The 23570-nt window shown below is 33.1% G+C and overlaps 2 protein-coding genes across 12 annotated transcripts; both read left to right on the top strand.

Moving 5' to 3' along the window:
* The first annotated feature begins 2503 nt into the window (after nucleotides 1-2503).
* Nucleotides 2504-9700, top strand: LOC102620128 (uncharacterized). Of its 8 annotated transcripts, none has more exons than XM_052431940.1 (10): nucleotides 2510-2907; nucleotides 3029-3132; nucleotides 3235-3309; nucleotides 3423-3522; nucleotides 4036-4092; nucleotides 6512-6629; nucleotides 7766-7854; nucleotides 8488-8549; nucleotides 8668-8764; nucleotides 9156-9700. In XM_052431940.1, exons 2-10 carry the CDS (start codon nucleotides 3059-3061, stop codon nucleotides 9210-9212), a joined length of 729 nt encoding a protein of 242 aa, XP_052287900.1. In that variant the 5' UTR covers nucleotides 2510-2907; nucleotides 3029-3058; the 3' UTR covers nucleotides 9213-9700. The 8 variants fall into 8 exon arrangements, with proteins under 8 accessions (XP_052287896.1, XP_052287899.1, XP_006470908.2 ...); XM_052431938.1 differs by having other exon boundaries at nucleotides 2994-3132; XM_052431936.1 differs by having other exon boundaries at nucleotides 2504-2907; nucleotides 2994-3309; nucleotides 8494-8549.
* Nucleotides 9701-9850: 150 nt separating this feature from the next.
* On the top strand, nucleotides 9851-19991 carry LOC102619856 (uracil-DNA glycosylase, mitochondrial). Of its 4 annotated transcripts, none has more exons than XR_003064428.2 (7): nucleotides 9876-10447; nucleotides 10782-11005; nucleotides 12191-12349; nucleotides 13133-13163; nucleotides 18091-18226; nucleotides 18729-18828; nucleotides 19668-19991. XR_003064428.2 is itself a non-coding variant. In XM_006470844.4 (7 exons), the coding sequence occupies exons 1-7, from the start codon at nucleotides 10165-10167 to the stop codon at nucleotides 19732-19734; spliced, it is 984 nt and encodes a 327-aa protein (XP_006470907.2). In that variant the 5' UTR covers nucleotides 9895-10164; the 3' UTR covers nucleotides 19735-19991. The 4 variants fall into 4 exon arrangements, 2 of the variants coding, with proteins under 2 accessions (XP_024951943.2, XP_006470907.2); XM_006470844.4 differs by having other exon boundaries at nucleotides 9895-10447; nucleotides 18745-18828; XM_025096175.2 differs by lacking the exon at nucleotides 13133-13163 and having other exon boundaries at nucleotides 9851-10447.
* Nucleotides 19992-23570: the final 3579 nt, after the last annotated feature.

Here is a 23570-nt window from a genome sequence, read left to right as displayed (position 1 = left end):
ATCTGCACATTTTTCTAACAGTCAATTAACAGAAAAAATGTCAAACCTAGGTAGACTAATTTTCATGGGTCCTAATCTTTCTAAATTGATCAAAACACACATAAATATTTTAAATATTTATAGTATGCTCCCTAATACTTTAAAATATTTTTTATTTTGTGCCTATATGACTAATTTTTTTGAACAAATTAAATTTTACCTTTTCGTATTTAAAAAATTTATTTTAAAAAATAGATATGGAAATTAATTAAAAGCTACAAATGGAAAAAGAATAATATTTTACCCTTTTTCATATTTTTTATTATTATCATTATTATTATTTTTTCATTTTGTGAACGTACTTAAAGAAAATATAGATATAAAAAAAAAGAAAAATCAAAGAACAAAAGAAAAATGCTACTGGAGTTTCACCAAACAAATGAAAGGAGTAAGGATGAAAAAAATGAAAGGAAAGAAAAAAACGCTAGTGGAGTTATGTACATGAAAGAAAAGAAAAGGTGAAGAAGGAGTAAGGATAAGAAAAAAATAAATGAAAGGAAAAGAGGAAGAAGTAAGAATGAGAAACATGAAAGGAAAGAAAAAAAAAGTTACTAGAGTCATGTACATGAAAGAAAAGAAAAATACGAAGAAGGAGTAAGGATGAGGAAAAAAATAAATGAAAGGAAAAGACGAACGAGTAAGGATGAGAAAAAAAAAATGAAAGAAAAGATGAAGAGAAATGAAAGAAAAAGATGAAAATGGTATTATCGTAATTTATATATAATGACATGTCTTGTAATTTGTTTAACTAACATGTCTAATTTAGGAAAACTATCAATTTATTTAGGCTCATTAAGTTATTTCAACACTTTATTTTTCAATGACTAGTCATATATCAATTACTTTTTTCATTTTCCAATGACTAGTCGTACATCAATCATTTTTTTAGCCTCACAATATTTTCGTACTTTTATGAGTCAATGACGGTCAATAGTTAAAGATAATGAATTTTGGAAATAACTTGATGTTTTTAATAGTATGGGGGGCGATTTGAAGATTGTCACTTCACGAGAGGATAGGCCGAAATTAACCAATTTAAATTATTTGCATCATAAGATGAAGATCATGGTTAGAGGTGGCAAAAATACCCGCCCCGTCTGGACCTGAATCGTACCCGGGCATTGTGGACCGGGTATTACCCGGCCCGGGTATGAAGCCGGGTCGGTTCTGGGCATCACTTGATAAACCCGGAACCCGAATTTTATTCAAAAATATTATAAAATATATATTATTTTAAATATTTATATTTATTTGACTCATTTATTATACATATATAAAGTTTTAAACACTTAAAGTTTATATTTTCATGTCAAATTTTATTGAAATAAATTTAAAACTTATAAAATTACCAAAAAATAAAAAATATATACACATATAATATTAACAAATATAAAATTCGGGTACCCGGATTAAAACTCGGCCCGGACCATGACCCGGACTAGTTGCATCCGGGCAGGGTCCGGTCATTGCAATACCCAGACCCGGCCCGAGGTTTTGCCATCCCTAATCATGGTGTCTATATCATTAAACAAGAGGGGGTTACATTGAAGATTACAAAACACAACATATCTAGTTAAAATTTATATATCTCCAGTTTAAGTAGAGCGAAGAGACTGATATTAAACATATACATTCTATTGACAATCTTTCATGTCTATTCAATAAAACGTTACTAACATCAATATTTGAGATGTTACCTTTTAACAATTATATGTACCAACTCAACAAACTATTGTTATTAGGATTAATATAGATTTTAGATATGAAACGTACAATCGTTCTTTACTCTTTCTTGCAGTCAAAATTTATCACATTAAAATTTACTCGCCTAAATTTTTAACGAGACAATATTAAAGCATATTTTGATCCTTGAGAATATTGTTGCAATGGTATTAATGTAAAAAAAAAGAAGTCAAGCTAGGAACACAATATATTTAACAATAGGGATGTCTTGAGTTATATTTTAAAATATAAAAAAAAACCGAACTTTTAAATTCAAGTATAAAAACTAGACGAGCATTCACATAATAAAAATTCTCTCACCTGCAAACTGAATAGCTCTCTACATTTTACTTTAAAAATTATTTAATTATTTTCATTTAAATAATACTAGAAATCTTAATATTTAAACCCTAACTTGAATCTTAATATTATGTGTTACTAATTTATTATATTAATATAAAATTATTTATTATTCTATTTTATTAGCTAATTACACTATTTTATCATCCAACTGATAACCAGTTAGACTCCCACCCTCACATTACTCCAATCATTTACCCAAATTAGGAATACAAACGATAAAAATGAATAAAAAAAGAAGTGCGTGAAAAAGGAAAGGTGGGGAGAGTCCACAATAATTGGCATCAAATGCTTATGGAGATTCGCACTGCTGCTGAATTCCAAGATCTGCCAAATAAATGTCCATTATTATATTAAATACTATTTTAAAAAAAAAACACTCTCAGTCTTTTCAATTTTATCTCACCTGAAATTCTTTCCTCTTATTGGTATAAAATCTTTTTAACTCTTGACACCCCCCACCCTCTGTCTCTCGAGATACCAATCAGACTGTCACTCTATCTCCTGTCCTTTTACAAATAAAACAAGAACCAAACCCCACAACAAAAGCAGTAAAATAGGATTGGCGGAAGCGGAAGCGGAAGCAGTAGTTTAGTGTTTATTTTAGTGAGAGAAACCAAAAAAAAAAAAAAAAAAAGAAGGCACCGAACGGAAGAGACAGCCAATTAGGCCCTCCGCCGGAAAGTTGTTGCCAAGATAAAAGGAAGAAGAAAAAAGAAAAAAAAAGATCTTCTTTTTCTCTGTGGTGCCTTTTTATGTCTCATTTTGAATGGAGTCGAAAAATAGGTGAATTTTTTTTTTAATTTTCTTGAAAATTTACTCTCTTTGATTTTAAAAAGGCGAATCTGAATCTAACTTGATGGCCGAAGAAGATAGTTTAAATCGGCGAAACGTAATATCGTTTCAGTCAGGTGCCGTAAACAGCTCGTCGGAGGTGATGATGATGATGATGAATCCTTGTGCTTCGTCTACGGCTGGCATGAATTTGAATACGAATATGGTGTTTCCAGGAAATTCAAGCTTAATTGGCAATTCTTCTCTTGCTTCCGCTCCTGGATTCGTCCAAGCTGCTGCGAATTCTTCTTCTACTTCGCTTTCGGTTTCGATTCCAGGGCTGAAACACGATGCCGGACTGGCTGTTGAGTGGACTGTTCAGGAGCAGTATAAATTGGAGCAAGGCCTTCTCAAGTAGGTGCTATTTATTCAAATTTATGTTATTTACGGATTTCTTTCTTCTTCTTTTTTGTAATTTTATTTTGGAGGTAATTTACTGTAGTTTTTTTTTTCCCACATCTCCATAGCTATGCTGATGAACCAAACATTATGAAGTACATAAGGATAGCGTCCACCTTGCAGGACAAAACCGTACGTGATGTTGCAATGAGGTGTAGGTGGATGACTGTAAGCTATATTTCTTCAACTCCTTTTTACTGTTAATAATAATGTCGTTTATGTTTCGATTATAATTTGGAAAATTTTGAATTGTCTGATGCGTATTTTCGTTGTTTGCCTCATGTACGGAATCAAAATAAGGATTTAAGTATAAAACATCTATGATGGCCAATCGAATGTAGTTAGCTTAGCTATCCTCCCGATCAGTTTAATTGGACTTCGGACAGTGGCTTGAATTTATTTTATTTTAAGTTCAAAATTTTTAAATTGGAATCAATTTAATTTTTAGATTCCCTCACATTACTCTTTCTTAACTTTTTTAAGTTCTAGACTATCTTCTTTGTGTTTTGCATATTATTTAGCCAATCGAAACAAAGCAGTCAATTTATGCTATTGTCATATCAGGTTGCTGATATGTTCTTCTATGGTTAAATCACCAAATGATGATCTCTTGTTGTGGCAATCAAAATTTAAGCTGGATGTGTTTTAAATGTGAAAATAGCTAATAAGAACCTTTCACAGAGAAAACGAAGGAAAGCCGAAGAGCACTATTTGGGGAAGAAGGTGAACAACAGGAAGGTATGTTGTTTATGAACTTGTGTGATATTTGATATGTCTAATTTTCATGATGTTATTAAGTTATTCATAAGTTGCTTTAGTTCGAGATCCTGAAAAAGACTCGATTAATAACTACAATTATGCTAGTATGAAGTCATAATGAATGTGACATAGAAACACTCTGTTTTGTTTTTTTTCTTCCGTTTTGACAACTGATGATGTTTGTATTTCTGGGTTAAAAAGCAAGTTGAAGGAAAGAATTATAGTACCCGTTAATTGACACAATTTGAGAGTGAGAAATTTCATGATAGCAAGTGGAAAGAAATGAGAAGATTAGATATCCTAGGAATTACTCATTAGAATATCAGAAACCGCTCCTATGCATTACAGCTTCTTCATGGGCTCTCTAAGAATCTAAGTAGGTTAATATCAATAAAGCACCTAAAACTTTTTCCATACTCTAGGGTCGCGGTTCTCTATACAAAATTTAATCTAATATTAAAACACATGCAAGTCAGTTAATTGGTGGATGTATTAACTCAGCTGCTTCGACCCTTAATATTAAGCATCCGCTGGGAGGGCTGCTGACTGTAGAGCTGCTGTAGTAAGATCACATAAACTAACCCTATTTTCATATGCCCCAAACTAGATTATTTTTCCCCAACAAATACTCAACTCTCGCTTCTGCAACCTATATTAGAAGCAAATCACAAACCATAATTCTGTGTTTCTTTATTAAACTTATTAGTTTATTAGGAAGCTTAGCCTCTAGGCTCTATCATTCCCCCTTATGTGGAAGGCAAGTGGATCAAACATAACTCATTTTATAAAAACAAGCATATAGAGAACTTAGTAATGTTGTAACTGTGAGGAGAGGGTTCTAAACACAAGACCTCTTTATGAAACTGATTCTGCTATTACATTAGCAACCACATGACCCAAAATTTAAATTTGCATTTCCAATGAGTCCTTTGCCCGAGAAGGCTTGACCTTCAGTTCTTATGTATAGCAGGATTATTATTCCAGAATCTCAAACTTGCAGCTGCAGCTTGAGATAAAATTTTTTCTTCTAGTTAACAATTAGAGAATGGAGTTGAAAGGGAAGTAAAAGTTTCCCTTTTGGCTGTATTTTTTAATTTGTCAATGATAACGAGTAGTAAAATTTGTAAGTGTTAGAACTGCTGCTTATGGATTGAAAATTTACTGAACTATATGATGCAATGAACTCTTTTCCCCCGCTAACATTTGTAATGAAGGTTATAAACAAAAGTGACAAAACGGAGCAAGCTGTTAGGTGGAAACTGAATAATGGTGAATAGGAAGATGACTGGGCATAGTAAGAAAGTGGAGAAGAGGATTACTGTGAATTTTTCTCTAGGATGATAATAACAGAATGCTGCTTACACCTAAGCATCTGGAATCTCACCTCACATAAAGCAAGAGTTCTCACATGGTAGCTTTAGTGACTTTTTGTGCCAAATTGGTATAGTGGATCCTTACTTATAGCCTGTTGGAGGAGTTACTTAATGTTGAATCACATAAAGAATAGCTGCCTAGCAGTATAAAAGCACTTAGCTTACGTAGTTCTCACATTGGAGGTTGCTTGAGCATGAAGAACCTTCTGGCTCGATAGTTGAATCTTCTGATGAGCAACTTTTACCTTGACTATCCAGCCTGTATGAATGCCGCAGGTAGGGTCGCTTCCAGAGGGACAATAGCTAGAGGCCCTTCAACACACTGATATGATAATATTTGGGATTCCATGAACTCAGTAATCATTCCCCTGTTTTCACTCCTTTCCAAGTTCATGACTGTGACATCTGTAGCCTCTAAATTGCATCAGATGTCAGGGATCACCATGTTGGCAACCTCTCCCTAGTTTGCAGTATTTTGTGCTCTGCTGTTCCATGCGAGTATTTTTATATGTTTGTTAAGGTATTGGTTTCTAGGATAGATCTTATCCAAATATCACTATGTCTGTTATTACAAATACTTCTCCATTTTTAATAGTATAGTACATATACCTTGCTCATTACGCATTTCTTCATTTGGTACTTGAGGATGAAATATCTTCACAGAATCGCACATTTGCATTTCTCCGGTCGCTAATTCCACATATTAGCTTCCTACCCCTCCCTTGGCCTAATATTTTATTCCCTTTACCCCTCAATGAACTACTTGACAGTAGCTGTATTTTATTTTTCAGATGAAACTTGTACCTCTTTTTCCTACTAAAAGTGTGTTACTCCTGTACATTTGTATTTTAACAATTGCTATTAACGGGAAACAGAATTGCCCCTTTATATTCTAAGCTTTGGACAGTGATAAGATATCTAGCAACACCTGTGTGGATTCTTGTCTTGATTTATGTTATCAATTAATGTCTCTAGGATTTAATGTTGGTTGAAGATCCACTGTTCTAAAGATCATGCTTCTTCAGGATAAGCTGGTGGAGCTGAACTTAAAGACAAACATACCATTGGTTATGCAGCAGAATAATACTGCCTATCCTGTCACGATGCAGCACATGTATCGGAATGTACCTATTTCTTTTGAAGGTTAGTCTTTATATAATCTGAACTTAGACACTTGTTTATCTCCCAGTTGTTGCTCTCTATTAATTCTATAAATACATTGATATGTGTATATTTCTCGTCTTTCATTTTCCAAAGACTTTGGTGATCAGGACTAAATATATCAAACTAGGAACTAGTGGTGCTTTTGTAGTGTAGATAACATGTATAAATTTATTACTTCATTTGTTTCCCTTTCTGCAACTTCGTTCCTGCTGATTTTATTTATTTTTCTAATTAGCACTATTTTTGTTGAGAACCAAAATAAAACTGATGAAGGTCATGAGTCATAATATAGAAGAGTTTTTTGGTGAATAAAGTGTAAGGCTTCAGAGAGCTATCTTCATCAAGAATTTGTTTCCCTTTTGTCCCACAGTAGTTTCAGCTGCGTGGATTTGAATGTATTGATATTCAGTGCAATTAACTAATCTCTAAGGATATGTTGTCTTCTACTTATGTTGATCGGAAGACCATTTCATACTGAACATTGGTCCTTAATTAAGATTCAGTTTGATCATTTAAAGCAAATATACGTGCAGTTATCAATGCTATATATACAATTTTTGAGTTCATGTTCTCTTCTTCATTTTAACCTTAAAATTTGATTTGTTGGGATTAACTTTTTAGAAGATCATTCTTGTAAATCCTTAAGGTTTCACTCATGATTAATTATTCAACATCACGTGTAGTAAATGGTCTGGGTTTCAGATGAAATGGAATCATTCTCAGAAACCTTGGAGTTTCCACCCTTTCAGAACTATCTTGGCGTTGGAATAGGTTTGAATAGAAACAAAGTTTTTTGATGCTTTGGAGGAATTGGTTTATATTTAATCTAAATTGCAATATCTTGCCTAAAAATGCATTGTAGATGTAAAATAACATGATTCCATGGTATTGCAGTGGGTTAATCAGAGATCTATTTTCTTGCAATCTAGCATTTTCAGAATATATTTTTTCTTTCCTTTAAAATGTACCTTATTTTCCTTTTTTTTTGGGGGGGGGGGGAAGGGGGCGCTTATTTTAATTCAAAGTGTGTTAGATGATCTATTTTCAGCTTTTGTAGTTGGATTAAGGAACCATCCTACATTTTTATCTTTATATGCACTTGTTTATTTTTGTAGTCCTGGGAATAAGTGGCACAACCAGGCATCTCTTGGAACAGAATGCTCTAGCTTTTAGTCAAATCAGGGCCAACCTTTCTACATTTAAGGTGAATGCCTCTTTCTGTTGTTCATTTTGATTCTTCAGCAGACAATCTGCTAATACTTTGTTCCAAACAATGTTGGGCATTATAATTGATAGTTTTATCTCATTGGCTCATTCATAATTGTGAGCTAAAATTATGTTGACTGCACTATACTGCTATTTCAACTGATCGGTTATTGAAACGAATCATCTTCATTTATATTGAATCTGGTCTAGTTCTTGCAAACTGTATGTGGTCAAGGAAAGCAGATCTAACTGCTTCAACAGGGAATGAGGGCACTTTCATAGCGAGAGTTGATGAAGTGGTTCTAATTTTAATGATGAGAACTGCTAGGTTGTGGTAGTGGAAGGTAGTTTATGTGATTGGGAGGCTATCCCCCATTGTGTAGCTGACTGTAGCCAGTATCTTAAAAAGGATATTTTGATGCTTTGATAATCTAAATATTTTCCTGGTGGGATTCAAATTACACTCCTTTGTATAAATCCTTGGTTTGTTTTCGTTTTCCATTTTTTCCTTTCTCTTTCCCAGCATAAATCACATGTATTTATTCATGCAATACTAAGTTTCTGTTTCTCTCTCTATTGTTTTTATTTATTTATTTTCCGCAACAACAGTTGTTAATTATTTTAGGAACAGTTACAGGATAACATTGAACTCTTTTGTCGCACGAGGAGCAATGTTTCTGCCATTCTGAATGAGTAAGTAATACATGTTTAGAATGTCCAGTTTATTGTTTATGCTGTTGGTTTTCGCTGTTTTTGATTGAATCAGTGTTGCCCATTTTTTGCATTGAAACTGGTTTTCTGGTATTTGCAGCATGAGATGTACGCCTGGCATAATGAGTCAGATGCCACCTTTGCCTGAATCCATCAATGAGGATCTTACAAGTAGTATACTGCCTAATGCAAGTCAGGTAAGCCTCTTGTTATCTACTTCTATGTGTATACTATATGGCTGATGAGAGGTTCAATCCACCTAATTAGCACTCTGGAGTTAATTATTATATATAATTACAGTGTTATGGATGTCCTTTTTGTCAAAATTTCATTGGATTTTTTTTTTTTCGTTTTACTCTGAGCATATGAGTATAAATAGTTACTCCATAACCCATTTTGGTCGTTCTTTTAGAATTTAGTTTGATTTAGGAAACCTGAATATTTAATTATCTGCCGGTAGTCGCATGCCTAAAACAACGATGAATTGAGGACCCAATAAATGCACTGATATAAGTTTTAAGTTTTGGCATATCATAAGTGCTTGGAATCGCTTGTTTACCTTTATTGCTCTCATGTGCCTCTCTCCAGTCGATGATGCTTAGCTCGCCAACTGGGATCCAACTGAAGCAGGAACCAAGGTGCTGATAGAAATTCTTGAGGTTGATATAACTGGTCTGTAAGTATGAAAATTCTTCTACTGTAAATGTCTGAGATGCTGGTAGGGGGCTGTTCTTCCCTCGTACACAGTCGTCATCACATACTTGGTGCTGCAAGAATGTCCCCATTTTTGGAACCTCAAAATGTTTATATCGCCTGATGTTGATGAGCACCAGATAATAATAATTCCAACTGCCCTTCATCTCCTGGCCTGCAGGGAGTAGCTTTCTAACCAAATTTAGCTGAATTTCGAGCTGAAGCTTCATCTGTACAAAAATCTATGATGCTAAAAAAGCATGCACTGAATCCTTTCCTTGGTTTCTAATCTATTATGTATTCTGGTGTCAACTCTTCAGAATTCTTCGCATAAAGACCAATAGGACTATTTGATGAGGTTGATAATCTTTTTTTGCTTTTTGTTAACCAGTAATACTTTGATTGGCAAATATGAAATTGTATGAACTTTTTATATGTAAGTCCAATGAAAATATAACTGATCAACTTTCTATTATGAAATATGTCGATTTTATTTGGTGTAAGGAAAAATTTACCCTTTTAAATAGGATTTTTCGCATCAGTTTATTTTTGTCTTTTTTTCAGTTTTAAATTATTTTTATATGAATTTTTTTTTTTAAAAAAAAAACCTATATGTACTTTAATTAAACCATAGAAACTTCTCTCCATTTATTTTTAAAAAAAGGGAAAGTACTTTTGAGTCTTTGTCAGATCTCACTCTCAATTGTAGATGGAGAGTCTGGCCCAAGAGAAGCAGGCCTGATTCGTGCTCTATGTCCCAAGTCCAGTCCAAAACGTAAAGCGCGCGAAAAGAAACCTCGAAGTTGACACCAAAAGAAAACAATCAAAACCCGGAGACCCCCCATTTTTTATTTCTGTGAGAGTGGAGAGAGCGAGAGCAGAGAATTGCAGCCAAATTTGGAAAATGGGTTCTTCAAAAACGATAATGGATCTCTTTCAACCCGCTGCCAAGCGCTTCAAACTCTCCAGTCCCCACTGCTGCGCCTCTGATAATACCCCTAATTCTAAACCCTTGCTTCAAGTCGTTTCCCGAAAACTTCCTTTGAGCTCCAAATCATCGGGGAGTAGCTCCGCCATCACCACCTCCCTCACCGCCGAGCAACAATCCCGCATCGAATTCAACAGATATGTCGCGAAATCCAAACGAAATCTCAAAGCCTGCTCCCAAAAAGTGTCCAAAGCTAAGGGTTAGTTTTGCTTCCTTTTTCCCCCCTCTCATTTTGGTTTTGCTTGAAGTGTTCCAATCCAGAATATATTATATTGCAATCTGAGATTTAATGGGAATATAGATACATACGTATTGTAGTGCAACCCGCCCCAGAGGTCTACCGAGTATAGTTCAGAAATCTGCTCCCACTAACCGAGAGAAATAAATCCACATTCTACATTTATGGAATTGGGAAAAAGCCCGCGTGGGGCTCGAACTGGTGCCTTCAACATTGGCTTCCTCATTTTCATTTCTGGGGTTGAGAGAAATGGAGAATGTGATTTGTTGATTTTTTTTTTTTTTTTGTTTTGTAGAAGAAGGTTCGGGATATGTGAAATTGGAGGAGCTGTTGGCGGAGGAGACGTGGTTGGAGGTGCTTCATGGAGAACTGCAAAAGCCTTATGCTAAAAGATTGTGTGAATTTGTTGAAAAAGAGATAAAGGATAGTGGTGTCGACATTTTTCCGCCGCAGCACTTGATATTTAATGCTCTTAACACTACCCCTTTTGACAGAGTCAAGGCTGTCATAATTGGACAGGTACGTGCAAATTACCTTTCCTTTTCGTTCTTGTTATTTGCTTCTGAAAAAGAAGCATGATTCTATATCAAGTATTTGTAATTTGATTGTTTTTCCTTCCTCCCTTCTTGGGTGACTTGGTTTCCGTATAGATGTTGAAACAACTAATCTTTATATGAATCTTTTGGTCGAACTCATTTGCTTGCTTTACCATCATAAGATTTTGTCTCTTTTATACATAGCAAGAAAATGAATGATGGGCAGAGTTACTTTCAGATTGGAGTACCCTTGAATTTGATAGTTAGGGTTGGGAAATTAAAGTAAATGAGATGAGAGAGGGGCTATAGACGTGAATAAGATGGTGAACAGTGCTTGGAGCAGTAACTAATATGATATTTATAAATAATGTGGATAATGGATTGAATTGAGTTTGTAGAATGAGAAATTTTTATATAGGATGGAATTCGAGCAAGGCAATTGGGTGGAAAACCTTTTGGAGTTTAACTAAGGGGAATTACACCTGTGAGAATTTTAGTGGATACTCACCATTTACAAAGGTAAAGAAAATTCTATTGTTGAACTTCTTAGCTGAATTAGCTGCATCCATTCTTTTTGGGTAAGTAATACTGATGTATCAACCGATGAGCATACTTATTAAACATTGAAATATTCCTAATAAATGATGGTTTTGAGGAGTTCTGTAGCAGGATTATTGTTAATATATATATTTTTTATTTCAAATGACTATGAGTCATTGTGGAGATTAAAGGCCTATAAGTCTTTCTAGTCTAGATTGCCAAAGAATGTTGTCTTTAAGGCTGAAGGAGGTTCAGAGAAAACAATCTCAAAACACCAGGAACATTTTGATAAGGGTAGACAGATTCTTGATGCTTTCTTGTAGATGAATGTTGAAAGAACAATGGTTTAGTAAAGAAAACTAATTTTGGAATCAATGGTAACTTGAGAAAATCAAATGAATGGAACTGCTTGAATGTTGTTATTTAACTTGGATTCCATCATTGTTCATGTTTTGAGAAACTGAATGTGCCCGGCTAGTAACATCAGCAAGTTGCTTTACATTTTCTATTTTATCTTAGCCTTTTGTTGGCTTGCATACTTGCATAGTAGGGGTCTGATCCTTCCGATAAGCTTGTTTTTGGGCCAATGGCATGCACACTATCATCTTTGGGTACATTCTTTTTGTAGGACCCTTATCATGGACCTGGTCAAGCAATGGGTCTTTCATTTTCTGTGCCAGAAGGAGTGAAGATCCCTTCAAGTTTGGCAAATATATTCAAGGAAATTCATCAAGATGTTGGCTGTCGACTTCCATCTCATGGAAACCTAGAGAAGTGGGCTGTTCAGGTAAATTGATACTCATATAAACTTTTGAATTGTTATCTACTCATTCCTCTCAACCCTTTTATCTACTTTCCTTAAATTAATTTTCAGATTGCGCTGTGTGGCTATACATGATGGGTGAAATGTGAATCTTGTTTAGATCATATGCAATATGGTATTTGCATTTTTGTGTAGAACTCGGATTGTCGGCTAATTTTGTATTAAAATACTGTCAAATTGGCATAAATGTTGTCAACTTGTCATAGATGTACAATTTAGATTACCCATTTTTATTGAAGGATGGATGATTGGAGGAATTGAAGTTCAACTTGATTAGTAGTTGAATCAACTCGTACTTACATAAATCTAGTGTCTAGTTTATGTAAGGAGATATCGAAAATTTTTCTTCTTGATTAAATGAGCTGTTGATAGATATCATTTCAGAATAGCAGTCATCTTTGGTCAAAGGGAGACAGATCTTGGTTTCTTTTTGGTTGTCCATGAAGTGTGGAAGTGTACAGTGCGGGAAAAAGAAAAAGGATGGTTTTACCTTTCAAATTTATTTTGTTTCTGAATGTAACGATTCTTGTACGATTCAGCTTACTTGTGAAATTGGTTTTTCATATAGTTAAATTCTTAGCTGAATATAAACTAATGTATATGGAATGGGCTTTCACTTCTTTCTTTTCTTTTGTATTTAGTGAGTTGTTGAAAGAAACTATTTTTTTTTTGTTATTATAATAAAATACTGTTCTATGGTGTTTTTTGTTTCTCGACTGAATGTTGCTTGACTAATCTATCTTGTAGGGTGTTTTGCTGCTCAACACTGTGCTTACAGGTAACGTCTATTATTAACTTATTGTTTTGGTTCGATTTTGGTTAGTCCTAAAGCATTATGACAAGTTGCAAAAAATGGCCATCACGAGATGATCTTTCTGGTTTATGGGTGGAGTTTAAGGGGAAGGACGCACTCAAACCTGCAAGAGGAAAAGTAGCATTAGAGGTGATGACTGGCAACGGCACTCTGTTGCTGCAGTTAGTGGAGAGTGTGAAGAATACTAGGTTTCTAAAAACTATCAAACCAAGGTTGAAGATACATTTTTTGTGTTTAGAGAGATCTTACCTTTAAGGTTTTACCTTACTTTATATTTAAGGAGTGCCCCTGAGGACGTTCTTGTGTCTTTGTCGACACTTGCAAGTCATATGTGGTTGTTCCCGTTCTCGAGCAGGGACAATCACATAATCTTTAGTGTGAATTTACCACTCTAGTTTGAGTTAAACACATGACATGCTTAGAGGAGAGTCGTTTTGGCCATGTGACTGTCCTTGTAGGACAATGGGTGTATTTCCATTATTAGCTCTTTTTGAATAGGCCAATGGGATAAGAGAGCACATGAATTTGTTGGTGTTGTTACTATTTATTTTCTTCTGTGATCCCCTTTTATGGTTTTAGGATCGTTTGGATGATATTTGGAGAGTTGTTGGGATAGACTCAATAGGCTTGGCAATTTTGGAGCATTATGAGAGACTTTTTCATTTCTTAGGTTATTGGGTGGGTAGTGTTCACTTTTGGAGATGTTACTACTCTACCCTTAGCTTTGAATTTCCTTTTCAGGTCCATTGTAGTTTAATATGCGTCATGTCCTTATTGCTTGCCCTACCTAAAAACACAATTTTTGCACAGTAAAATTGAAACGAATGGCAAAAATTCCAGAAATTTGAGATCGGTTTCATTCAAAAACAAGAATCAAGAGGAAAGACTAAAGTTTAATTACTGGTAGTTTCAGAAACAACTTCGTGAGGTAGGAGAAATAGACCAAAAATAGAAAGTTACGAACACTATTCAAGAAATAGACCATTGCACAAACATCTTATATTTTTGTGTGATTTGAAATCCTTAAAGTATCTCAATTGTGATACCCCTAATCAGTCCACACTTAGAAATCTTATAAGAATTCATAAGATTTGCAATTACCAAAAGTTTTTGTTTTAAAATGAGAAAGATAATGAATAAACATTAAAGCTAGTTCATGATCATTCATTCCACCAAGTCATCACTATCTTCTCAATAATGGCAACAAACATTATTATGAGCTAGACCCATCCACTAAGCCATTCTTTATTGGATGTGATCTTATCACTCCAATAATTTATTTAATCAAATTAATTTTAAATAAATAAATAGTTAAATTATTAAATTATCTTTAACAAATTAAAAATATTTTGATCAAATCAAATGGCTAATTATGAGCTTATTTTGTAATGAATAAAGAGTTATTATTAAAATAGTTCTATTACCTTATAATAAAGAACTTAAAAGGTCACACACCTAATAAAAATGAAAAATGAGTTACTAAAAAATGAGAAGTTAAATTTCTTAATTTTAGGAAAATTGTTATTTGTGTTATAATTCATTAAAGAATGAATATGCATTTTAAATATGATTTAAGATAGAAATTTTAATGATCCATAAATGGTTTAAGGAATGAAATAAATTTCATAAATCCCTAATCAAACATTAGGTTAAGATTAAGCATGTAAAATGATCATATTAGACATGTTTCTATTCATAAATGATTATGGACTTCTAGACCAATTTTGTGTGTTTATTGGACCTAATATAGATTAGGAAAAAACATAAAATCATGTCACAAAATAAACCCACAATTAGTCATTTGATTTTATCAAAATAGGCTTAATTTGTTAAAGACAAAATTAAGTAATTAGACTATTTATTTATTCAAAATTAATTTAATTAAATAAATTATTGGAGTGATAAGATCACATCTAATAAAGAATGACTTAGTGGGTGGGTGTAGCTCATGAATGTTTGGTATTATTATTGAAAAGATAGTGATGGCTTTACTTGGTGGAATCAATGATCATCAACTAGCATTCATGTTCTATTTTCATTATCTCTCTCATTTTAAAACAAAATTGGTGATTTCAAATCTTATGAATTTCTATAAGATTTCTAAGTGTGGATTGATTAAAAGCATCACAATTGGGGTGCTTTAAGGATCCCAAATCTCGTAGAAACTAGAAGTTGTCCGTGTAGTGGTCTATTTTCTGAACAGTATTCGTAACATTTTGCTTTTGTTATTTTCTTCCTACTTCACGAAGTTGTTTTTGAAATTACAAATGAGGTAATTAAATTTCAGTCTTTCCTCTTGATTTTTTTTTTTAAATAAAGTCGATCCGAGATTTCTAGAGTTTCCGTCAGTTGTTTTAATTTTGCAAAAATTACATTTTCAGGAACCTCATGGACAAATGTTGTCCTTCAAAATTTTCCCTCCAACAAAATCCCCTAGTCTTCTTTAGCAAAAAAATGTGATGGAGATTAAATTTACCTCTTGCAGAAGTGACGTGTATTGATCTTCCTTCCGGGATCATCTTTGTTGAGTTTGATAGATCTTCTCTTTAGGGCATTCCCTCTTGGGGCTATCCCCTGGTGACATTCTTTGAACGGGGAGCTTCAAAATTAATAACAATAATTATAATTAAAATAATTATTTTTGTAGCGAAAATGGTGTAAAACCAACATTGAAGGGGCCTTGTTGATAGTTTCCAAGTGGGTGGCATCATGGTTGACGTGATTTAAATTTTTTGTTTTCCCAACATCTCCTATTCTTCTTTCTTTTAAAATTTATTTTCTTCTTTCACTTTTACCAACTATGTTCTTACAAATCCTCTTCTCCACTCTCAAATCAATCTCTACTACCTTCTTTCTTCCAATTTATTCTTTTCTTTTATTTTTTCCATCCACTTCTACAAAGTTCATCAGCTACCCTATAACCTAGGAAAATTAGAAAATATCTCTCATATTACTCTAAAATTGTCACATGTCCTCAAAAGGACCACCATGATTAAGATAGAGCCTCCACTAGATTTATGACAATTCGCCTGGGATGGGACCATCCCATGAACTCGCCAAATATCATCCTAACTGTTAAAAAACCATGAAGGATACACATCCCAAACATGGGTAAATCATATCGGGGGAGTGGGTGATTGATACATGTGTACGTTTTACGAGAGCTCAGATGACTAGATAATCGCACGCACACCTTCGAACTAGGAAAGTTCCCTTTTGACCAGTCCCACTCTCTTTCTATCTATAACTCATTCCATCATTCTCCTATTTCGAAGCTGAGGGTTGAAACTCAAAATCTCAAAATCAAAGGACTATTCTACTAAAAAGAGGTTGGACGTGACCTTGATGCGGAGCTGGAGCTCCCTAGGTCAAGGATTTGCACGCCAGTGACAACACCAACAAATTTATGCGCTTTCTTATCCCTTTGGTCTATTAAAAAAGAGTTAACAAGAGAAAGACACCCTCCTGCAAGACAGTCACATGGCCAAAAAGGGATGCTGACCTCTAAACTTGTCATGTGTCTAACTCAAACAAGAGTAATAAATTCAAATGACAATAAGATTAGGCGATAGCCACATATGGCCTGTCAAGTGTCCAAAAAGACACAAGGTTGTCCTTAGGGGCACTTCCTATATATAAGGTGAGGTAAAACCCTACACAAAAAAACTTATCTTCAACCTTGGTGTTGATGGTTTTTAGAAATCCAGCCTTCTTTACACCTTCCACTAGCTTAAGCATTGGAGTGTTGCCGCCTCTAATGTTATTTTTGTAGGTTTGAGTAAGTCCTTCCATTAAACTCCACCCAAAAAGATCATCTCCTGATGCCCATCCCTTCCAAGTTTTCATAATGTTTTGGGGCTGACCAAAACAATTATTATACATACAATTGGATCCCAAAAGCTTTTACTCGTTAATCATTTTTCCATTAGTTTCAATACCAAAAAAACAATAGAGGTTTTAATTCTAGAATGGTCTTCATACTGTTGAAGTGCTGCTCAACATAATATTAATTTAAACATAAAGCAACCAGTAGCGACTTCTGGAAAGAATGAAATAATTTTTTTCCTTCATATATGATCCTCCCCTGCTAGTATTAACTTTCGGGACTTTTTTTTTTGTTTGGGAGAATTAACATTTCCAATTAAAAAAAAAAATAATTAAGGGTTTGACAAAGTTCTACAATTTACTTTTCTTTTTGTTTCTTTAAGAGTATTTATAAAACCATATTCTTAGCCATGCTAGCATGGGTGAAATCCTTGTCGGGTACATCTATGCTCGTAGAAGATTTTGCCACTTTCGTTGAGCCATTAAAGCTTCTGTTTCATGACAATCATTGTAGTGGCCGGTTTTTGAGTTATTTGCAAAAACAAATAGTAGGGTCTTTTGAGGATTGCACTGCAAAGAACATTGATTTATTTTGATAGAGTGCCTTTTCACTTCTTTGTAGATTCAATTTCTAATTAGTTTAGAGAACATATTCACTTTTTCATCCATTCTAATTGGTTTTGTTCTCTCTTAATTTTTGTTCCTCTTGATGTGGTTTGGTTGTCAGTTCTTTCTTGTTCTCTCTTTGCTCTTAGTGGTTGTTTATCCTCTCTGTCTTTTGTCTGACAGAATTCTGATCTATGCATTTTCATGGGTTTCTGTTGCATTTTTTTGGACATATCCATCTTTTTTATTCACATATGGGAGAGTCCTTTCAGTTATTTTTGTACATGAAAGGTTTTATTCTTTATTTCTGCCTTTTTGGGTTCATCTGTATTGTAAAATAAAACGCAAAACTTTGTTTAATAAAAGTAAGGAAACAAATTACTCTATTCATCCTTTTTTACCTTTTTATTTTACTATTGGTTCTAGAACTTACATAACTTCCTTTTATTTGTTTGTTCAGTTAGGAGGCATCAAGCTAATTCTCACGCAAAGAAAGGATGGGAACAATTTACTGATGCCGTTATCAAAGCAATTTCAGATAAGAAGGAAGGAGTTGTTTTTCTCCTTTGGGGAAACTCAGCTCAAGAAAAATCCAGGTATTTCCATCTTTAGGCTTAACACATTATGAAATACTTTGGTGGAAAGGAACTGTGTATAACCACAAAATCATTTGCGTCATTCTGTTTCTTGTCTCTGTACGCAATTCAGGAATAACTTAGGGTTTATTCAACTATTTAATGTAAAAATCATATTGCTGGTTCCTGATGTTTAAATAAATATGACTCTTTGGTTCTGAAAATTTTAAGAAATCTCCCCTGTGATCTTGAAGATTACCACTGAGCTTCTCTAAAATTTGTTAGAACCTCTCTTGGTGTTTCATAAAGTTTATTTATTACAAGCCTTTCTTGCAGGGGGTCTCTGACTAGTGCCACAATAGAGAGTTCTAAGTTTATTAGGCTAAACCTTGGGAGAGATGAATAAATTTTATCCATGATTATTCAATAACTATTGATTAATTTGATTATCCTTGATCAAGTTGAGAAACAATTTAAGCTTTTGCTTCTGAAAAATTAAATGATTTGGTTGTTGAGCTTAAAGGGGGTATCCTGAACAGGTTGATCAATGTGACAAAGCATCACATTCTTAAAGCAGCACATCCTTCTGGTTTGTCTGCAAATAGAGGCTTCTTTGGCTGCAGGTTAGTTTTATTTCATGAGGAATATTGTAACTGCTCTACAATTTTTATGCACATAAAGATACACTGGCACAAATATGCCAATCTTTTCAACCTGTATATGCTTATGCTCTTGGATAGTGACACAATGGCATTAGATAACTTTGTTTGATTAAATTTTGTTGATGTGGCACCGAAGACATTTGCAAATGTATTTGTTTTAGGGATTGTTTCAAATTAAAACTCGAAGCAATTGAAAGAGAGCTGAAGAGTTTTGGGCACGTGGGAGTGGTTTAATTACGTTTGGGGTTGGAGAGGATTTGTTGAGTATAAAGTACTTGGGTAGATATCATTTTGGAAGAATCATGTGTCCCAAAGTTATAAACTCTGTTTACCAATCTACTTAAAAATTAGGGGAATCTGCTTTTAGTTGCTGAAAGAACTGATCATCAATCCAATCTTATTGCAAACTAATTGTAGAAGTAAATTTTCTTAGTAGTACTTGATAACAACACACAACTTACATTGCAACGATAACTGTTTTTTTACAAGAAAAACTTTTTTGCTTAAAATTGGTACTATTTTTCTACTAACTCTAGATATTGGAGAACAATGTTAGTGATTAATTTATTGAAATTGAGGAGTTTAGTTACTGTTTCCATTGGTTAAAACTTGGGATTAAACTTTTATATTGTTACATTGGATATTATTTGATGCAAGTTTTAGTAGATATTTATTGTAGTCAATAACTAGTGTCAATTTAAGATACTTTCCTGAATACTTACTGATGATCGCAATTATGTGTCAACAGCAGAAACTCAATGACGTTTGATAATGCTTAATTAATTGCTTGTTGTTAACAGGCATTTTTCACGAACAAACCAGATTTTGGAGCAAATGGGAATGAACCCGATCGATTGGCAACTTTGATTTGAAGCTCAGAACCAGCCTTCAATGGTGACTTCATTTTGTGCATGGGCAAGTCATCATCCATTTATTCTACTTGATTTTGTCTAGCAAGTTTTTGGGGCTTTTTGTTTGTATGTAAATGCTTAAATTAATAGCTATCATTCCCCATCGTGCTTGCATTAACCTGAAACTGCACGTATTGTATAACATGCAGTAGACTAAGAAACCTGCTTGTCCATTTCATATTTGTTTTATTTATGTTGCCTTTCCCAAGTGAAGTGATAGCAACAAAAATCGGCCGGGGCTAGAAACATACATACATACATACATATATATATATATATATATATATATATATCTTTTAGTTTTTTGCCGAGGGCTCGCCGGGCCAGAATTGCAAATAGTATTAAATTTAAGTGACGAGAAAATTTATGATATCATTTATGTTCATCTTTAGAGTTTTGGAGCGTACTATTTGTATATGGTCTAGATTTTTACCAATTTAAATTTTGACTTATAATATGTTACTTTGAATCTGATTTATACAACTCTTTGTTATTGACACATAAATGTTGCGTATTTAGGCATAAACCGTCATTTAAGGCCTCATATTTTGAGTTGGAAGTTGTTCATCATATTTTCGACAATTTCGGAGTATTAGTCACAAATAGCTTATCACATCCTAGTTTATCATCTTCTCTTAGAGCCAGTAGCTTTTAAAATAACTACAGTGAATTATGTTGTATAAATAATTAATTATGAAAGGAATCAATTAGATGTTTGGTAAAATTTATTTTTAAAAATACTGTGAGTTTTAAAAGCAGTGGTATGTATTTAGTAAATTTTAGTGTTAAGTTGTTGTAATAATGTAAATCTGTGAATTACACATAATGTTGAATAAAAATTATTTAAGCATTAATAAAAATCTATATAAAATACTTTTTATTGTGTATATATAATAATTGATAATTAAAATGAATATTTTATATTATTAATTTTTTTTTTTTGTTATCTCAATCTAGTTAGAAATAATAACAATCTCGTTAAAGTTAATGATTTTATTTCATAATTAATAAGGATAATTTGGAATTTTAATAATATATGTGAAGATATATGTGGAATTGTATTAAGTATAAAAGTTATTCTTAAAATCAAATTTCGAAAGCCTACTTCTTCCCTATTTTTCAAAATTTGTTGTAGGATAAAATGGTTTTTCCCAGAAGGAACTTATAAAAAAATTTACCAAACACTAAAATAATTGTTGATTTTTGAAAATAATTTTTTAGCATTTCAAATGCAATCCCAAAAGTGCCCTTACAATATTCAACTATTTATCTCTTTAGAATTTTTTGCTCTTTAACCTTAGCTTTTACCCCTCCTAAAATTCAGCAAAAGAATAAGTTAATTAAGAGTAATTTCCTATCTCGCATGAACATTTAAACTATTCCAATTACCAATCAACCCTTGGCCTGTAAATTTGATTTACAAAAAAGATGAGAAAAGCATAGAGACCCTATTATAATACTAATTAAAGTAAATTAATGATTCTTTTTCCACTTTGCTTTTGATAAGTGGGACAGAGCATGTTAGATGCCATCATGACTCATAAGGGTTTCACAGCACCCTGACCTCTATGATGTGGCAAAATCCTTTTCTGTTGAGGAAGACTTAAATAAGGATTTGATTAATCCTCCAAAAGAAAATTAGATAAAGAAAAAAAAAAATCAAGTTTAATAATGAATACTAAACCCTACAACGCTGTGTTTGTACTTATAATTCACACATCCTCTTAATATGCTAATGTCTTGTAGATAACTTGCAAGACATTAGCATTTGCATAATTTGTAGGAGACTTGTATGAAGGTTAGGCCTTCTTTAAAAAAAATTATTATTTCACACATAGTAACCCCTAAATATTGGGATTTTCAAAACTCAATATATATGTGATTACATCTTCAACCTCAAGGGAATTTTTATTTTTTATTTTTTTATGCATTTGAAATATCACGGCATTCATTCAATAATTAAATAATATGTTGGGCGATACATTTACTTTTATTGAAAAAAAGGATCAAATAAATATATGAGAATTTTATTCGGTCAAGGTTAAATAATGATCCACATTGTAGTAACAAACAGGAATCTATGATAGAACTTATTGTAAGCACCCAATTATGTTCAAAGGCAAACAAAGACTTGCAGCACGCCAAGTGAATCATCTTTCATTCATCATTTGAAAAGACCAAAGATTCACGCACTTCTTTAAGACTTTTGACACAGAGAGAGTGAGAGAGAGAGAGGGGGAGGGGGAGAAAAAGAGCACAAATGTCAAACAGTGATTGATTTTGGATTCTGTCATAAAAATCAAAATGAGAGAGATTTGGGGTCGGTCCCCTTTGGCATGCCATGGACGACAATTCTCTTGCTCTTTATAGCATCAAAAGTCCCACCCCTATTGCCATTCATTCCTCCATAAATCATGAAAATAAAATCCCAATCTAACTTTGAATTATTAATTGGAAAGTATCTTTATGTTTTCGTACCGTATTTTTATTTTTAATAATATTAAAGATCCCCATATTTGAGTTCTAATTTAAATTTCAATACAACATGTCACTCACCGATTGGATGAAAGATCTGATCGCTTGACTTACCATCAAATAAATAAATATCATATTAATTGATACCCAAACTAAGACTTAGATGTTGGAATATCTATTATTGTTCTTTCATTTTATTATATTACCGTTTTGATCAATACCATACTCATTTACTTTGACAAACAAAATTGACAAAAATTCAGTCTAAGTAATAGCTAGGGTGACCCATTTCAATTCTCAATCACAAGTTGTGACCACCTTCATCAATTGAAATAATCACGCCGCTTCAAAACATGAAAGTATTTTCTTTTAAGTTTTTATTCTCAAGTCAGTAAATCATTTGAAGTAGTGAAAAGTAAATGCTTTTAAGACATAAAAATCATTTCGTGAAGTGTGTGGATTAACAGTTACTTAGTAAGGAGATTAATTATCATCGGTCAAAACATTTTGATTGGATATATTTATTATCCATACACTACTTTTCATGTTGTTTATATCTGATCCGTATACATAGTTGTAAAATGTATGCCCTGGCTAATGATTTTTTTGGAAACTCTTTACTTGTATTTTCACATTCAATCTCATTGCACTCATCATATCCATATAGAAAAGGTAATATTCATCCCATCCCATTTATACAAGAAAAAAGAAAAAAAAAAAAAACATTACCTTCGAAGCTAAAACTATTTATGAGCATGTCTATGAGAAGAGACTTAACTTTATTTTCTTAATTTAGTATAATGGTAATCAAATTCTCTCCCCATCTAAGTAAAGTTCGAATCCTAAATCTCTATCTGCATTTAAGAGATTTTATCAATTACCAGGCTCTCTTCTCTAATATGAGAATTAATCTCAAGTTTTTTTAATTATTTTATCATCTTATTTGATCATAAAGACAACCTGATATGCCCATTTCATGCCAGTCTCTTTAGAAAACAATAAGAGAATACTTAGATTTGATAGTCTCACTCATCACCAGGCTGATATGGTAAAGATTGCCCAAACTAAAAAATATTTTAATAATTATTTTAACTTTAATAATAATGAAACCTATAGCTTTAATTGGTTGGAGGGTCAAACTAAATTTTTTCTCAAGAAAAGATAGAGAATTAAGCATTTAACAACATAACTAAGAGCCGAAAATAAGAGCATGTAGGTCCTCTCACCAGTCATGAAGAGGGAATTTGAGGATTTAGCAACCAGGCCGCGACATATTAGAAATTTCTCGCGAAGCAACAAAATATGTAAAAGGTTAAC

The sequence above is a fragment of the Citrus sinensis genome, chromosome 8 (genome assembly GCF_022201045.2).
Source record: "Citrus sinensis cultivar Valencia sweet orange chromosome 8, DVS_A1.0, whole genome shotgun sequence".
Taxonomy (NCBI): domain Eukaryota; kingdom Viridiplantae; phylum Streptophyta; class Magnoliopsida; order Sapindales; family Rutaceae; genus Citrus; species Citrus sinensis.
Note: the sequence above shows the minus strand (reverse complement) of the source record. Positions and strands in the feature narration are given on the sequence as shown.

Bases quoted from the DNA above. Each gene is read 5' to 3' on its own strand.
- LOC102620128 (XM_006470846.4), top strand. From the start codon at position 2,877: ATGTCTCATTTTGAATGGAGTCGAAAAATAG. The intron at 4,093-6,511 runs GTATGTTGTTTA...ATGCTTCTTCAG, and splicing joins AGAAGGTGAACAACAGGAAG to GATAAGCTGGTGGAGCTGAA. The intron at 8,765-9,155 runs GTAAGCCTCTTG...GCCTCTCTCCAG, and splicing joins TACTGCCTAATGCAAGTCAG to TCGATGATGCTTAGCTCGCC.
- LOC102619856 (XM_006470844.4), top strand. From the start codon at position 10,165: ATGGGTTCTTCAAAAACGATAATGGATCTCTTTCAACCCGCTGCCAAG. The intron at 10,448-10,781 runs GTTAGTTTTGCT...TTTGTTTTGTAG, and splicing joins AAAAGTGTCCAAAGCTAAGG to AAGAAGGTTCGGGATATGTG. The intron at 18,227-18,744 runs GTATTTCCATCT...TATCCTGAACAG, and splicing joins TCAGCTCAAGAAAAATCCAG to GTTGATCAATGTGACAAAGC.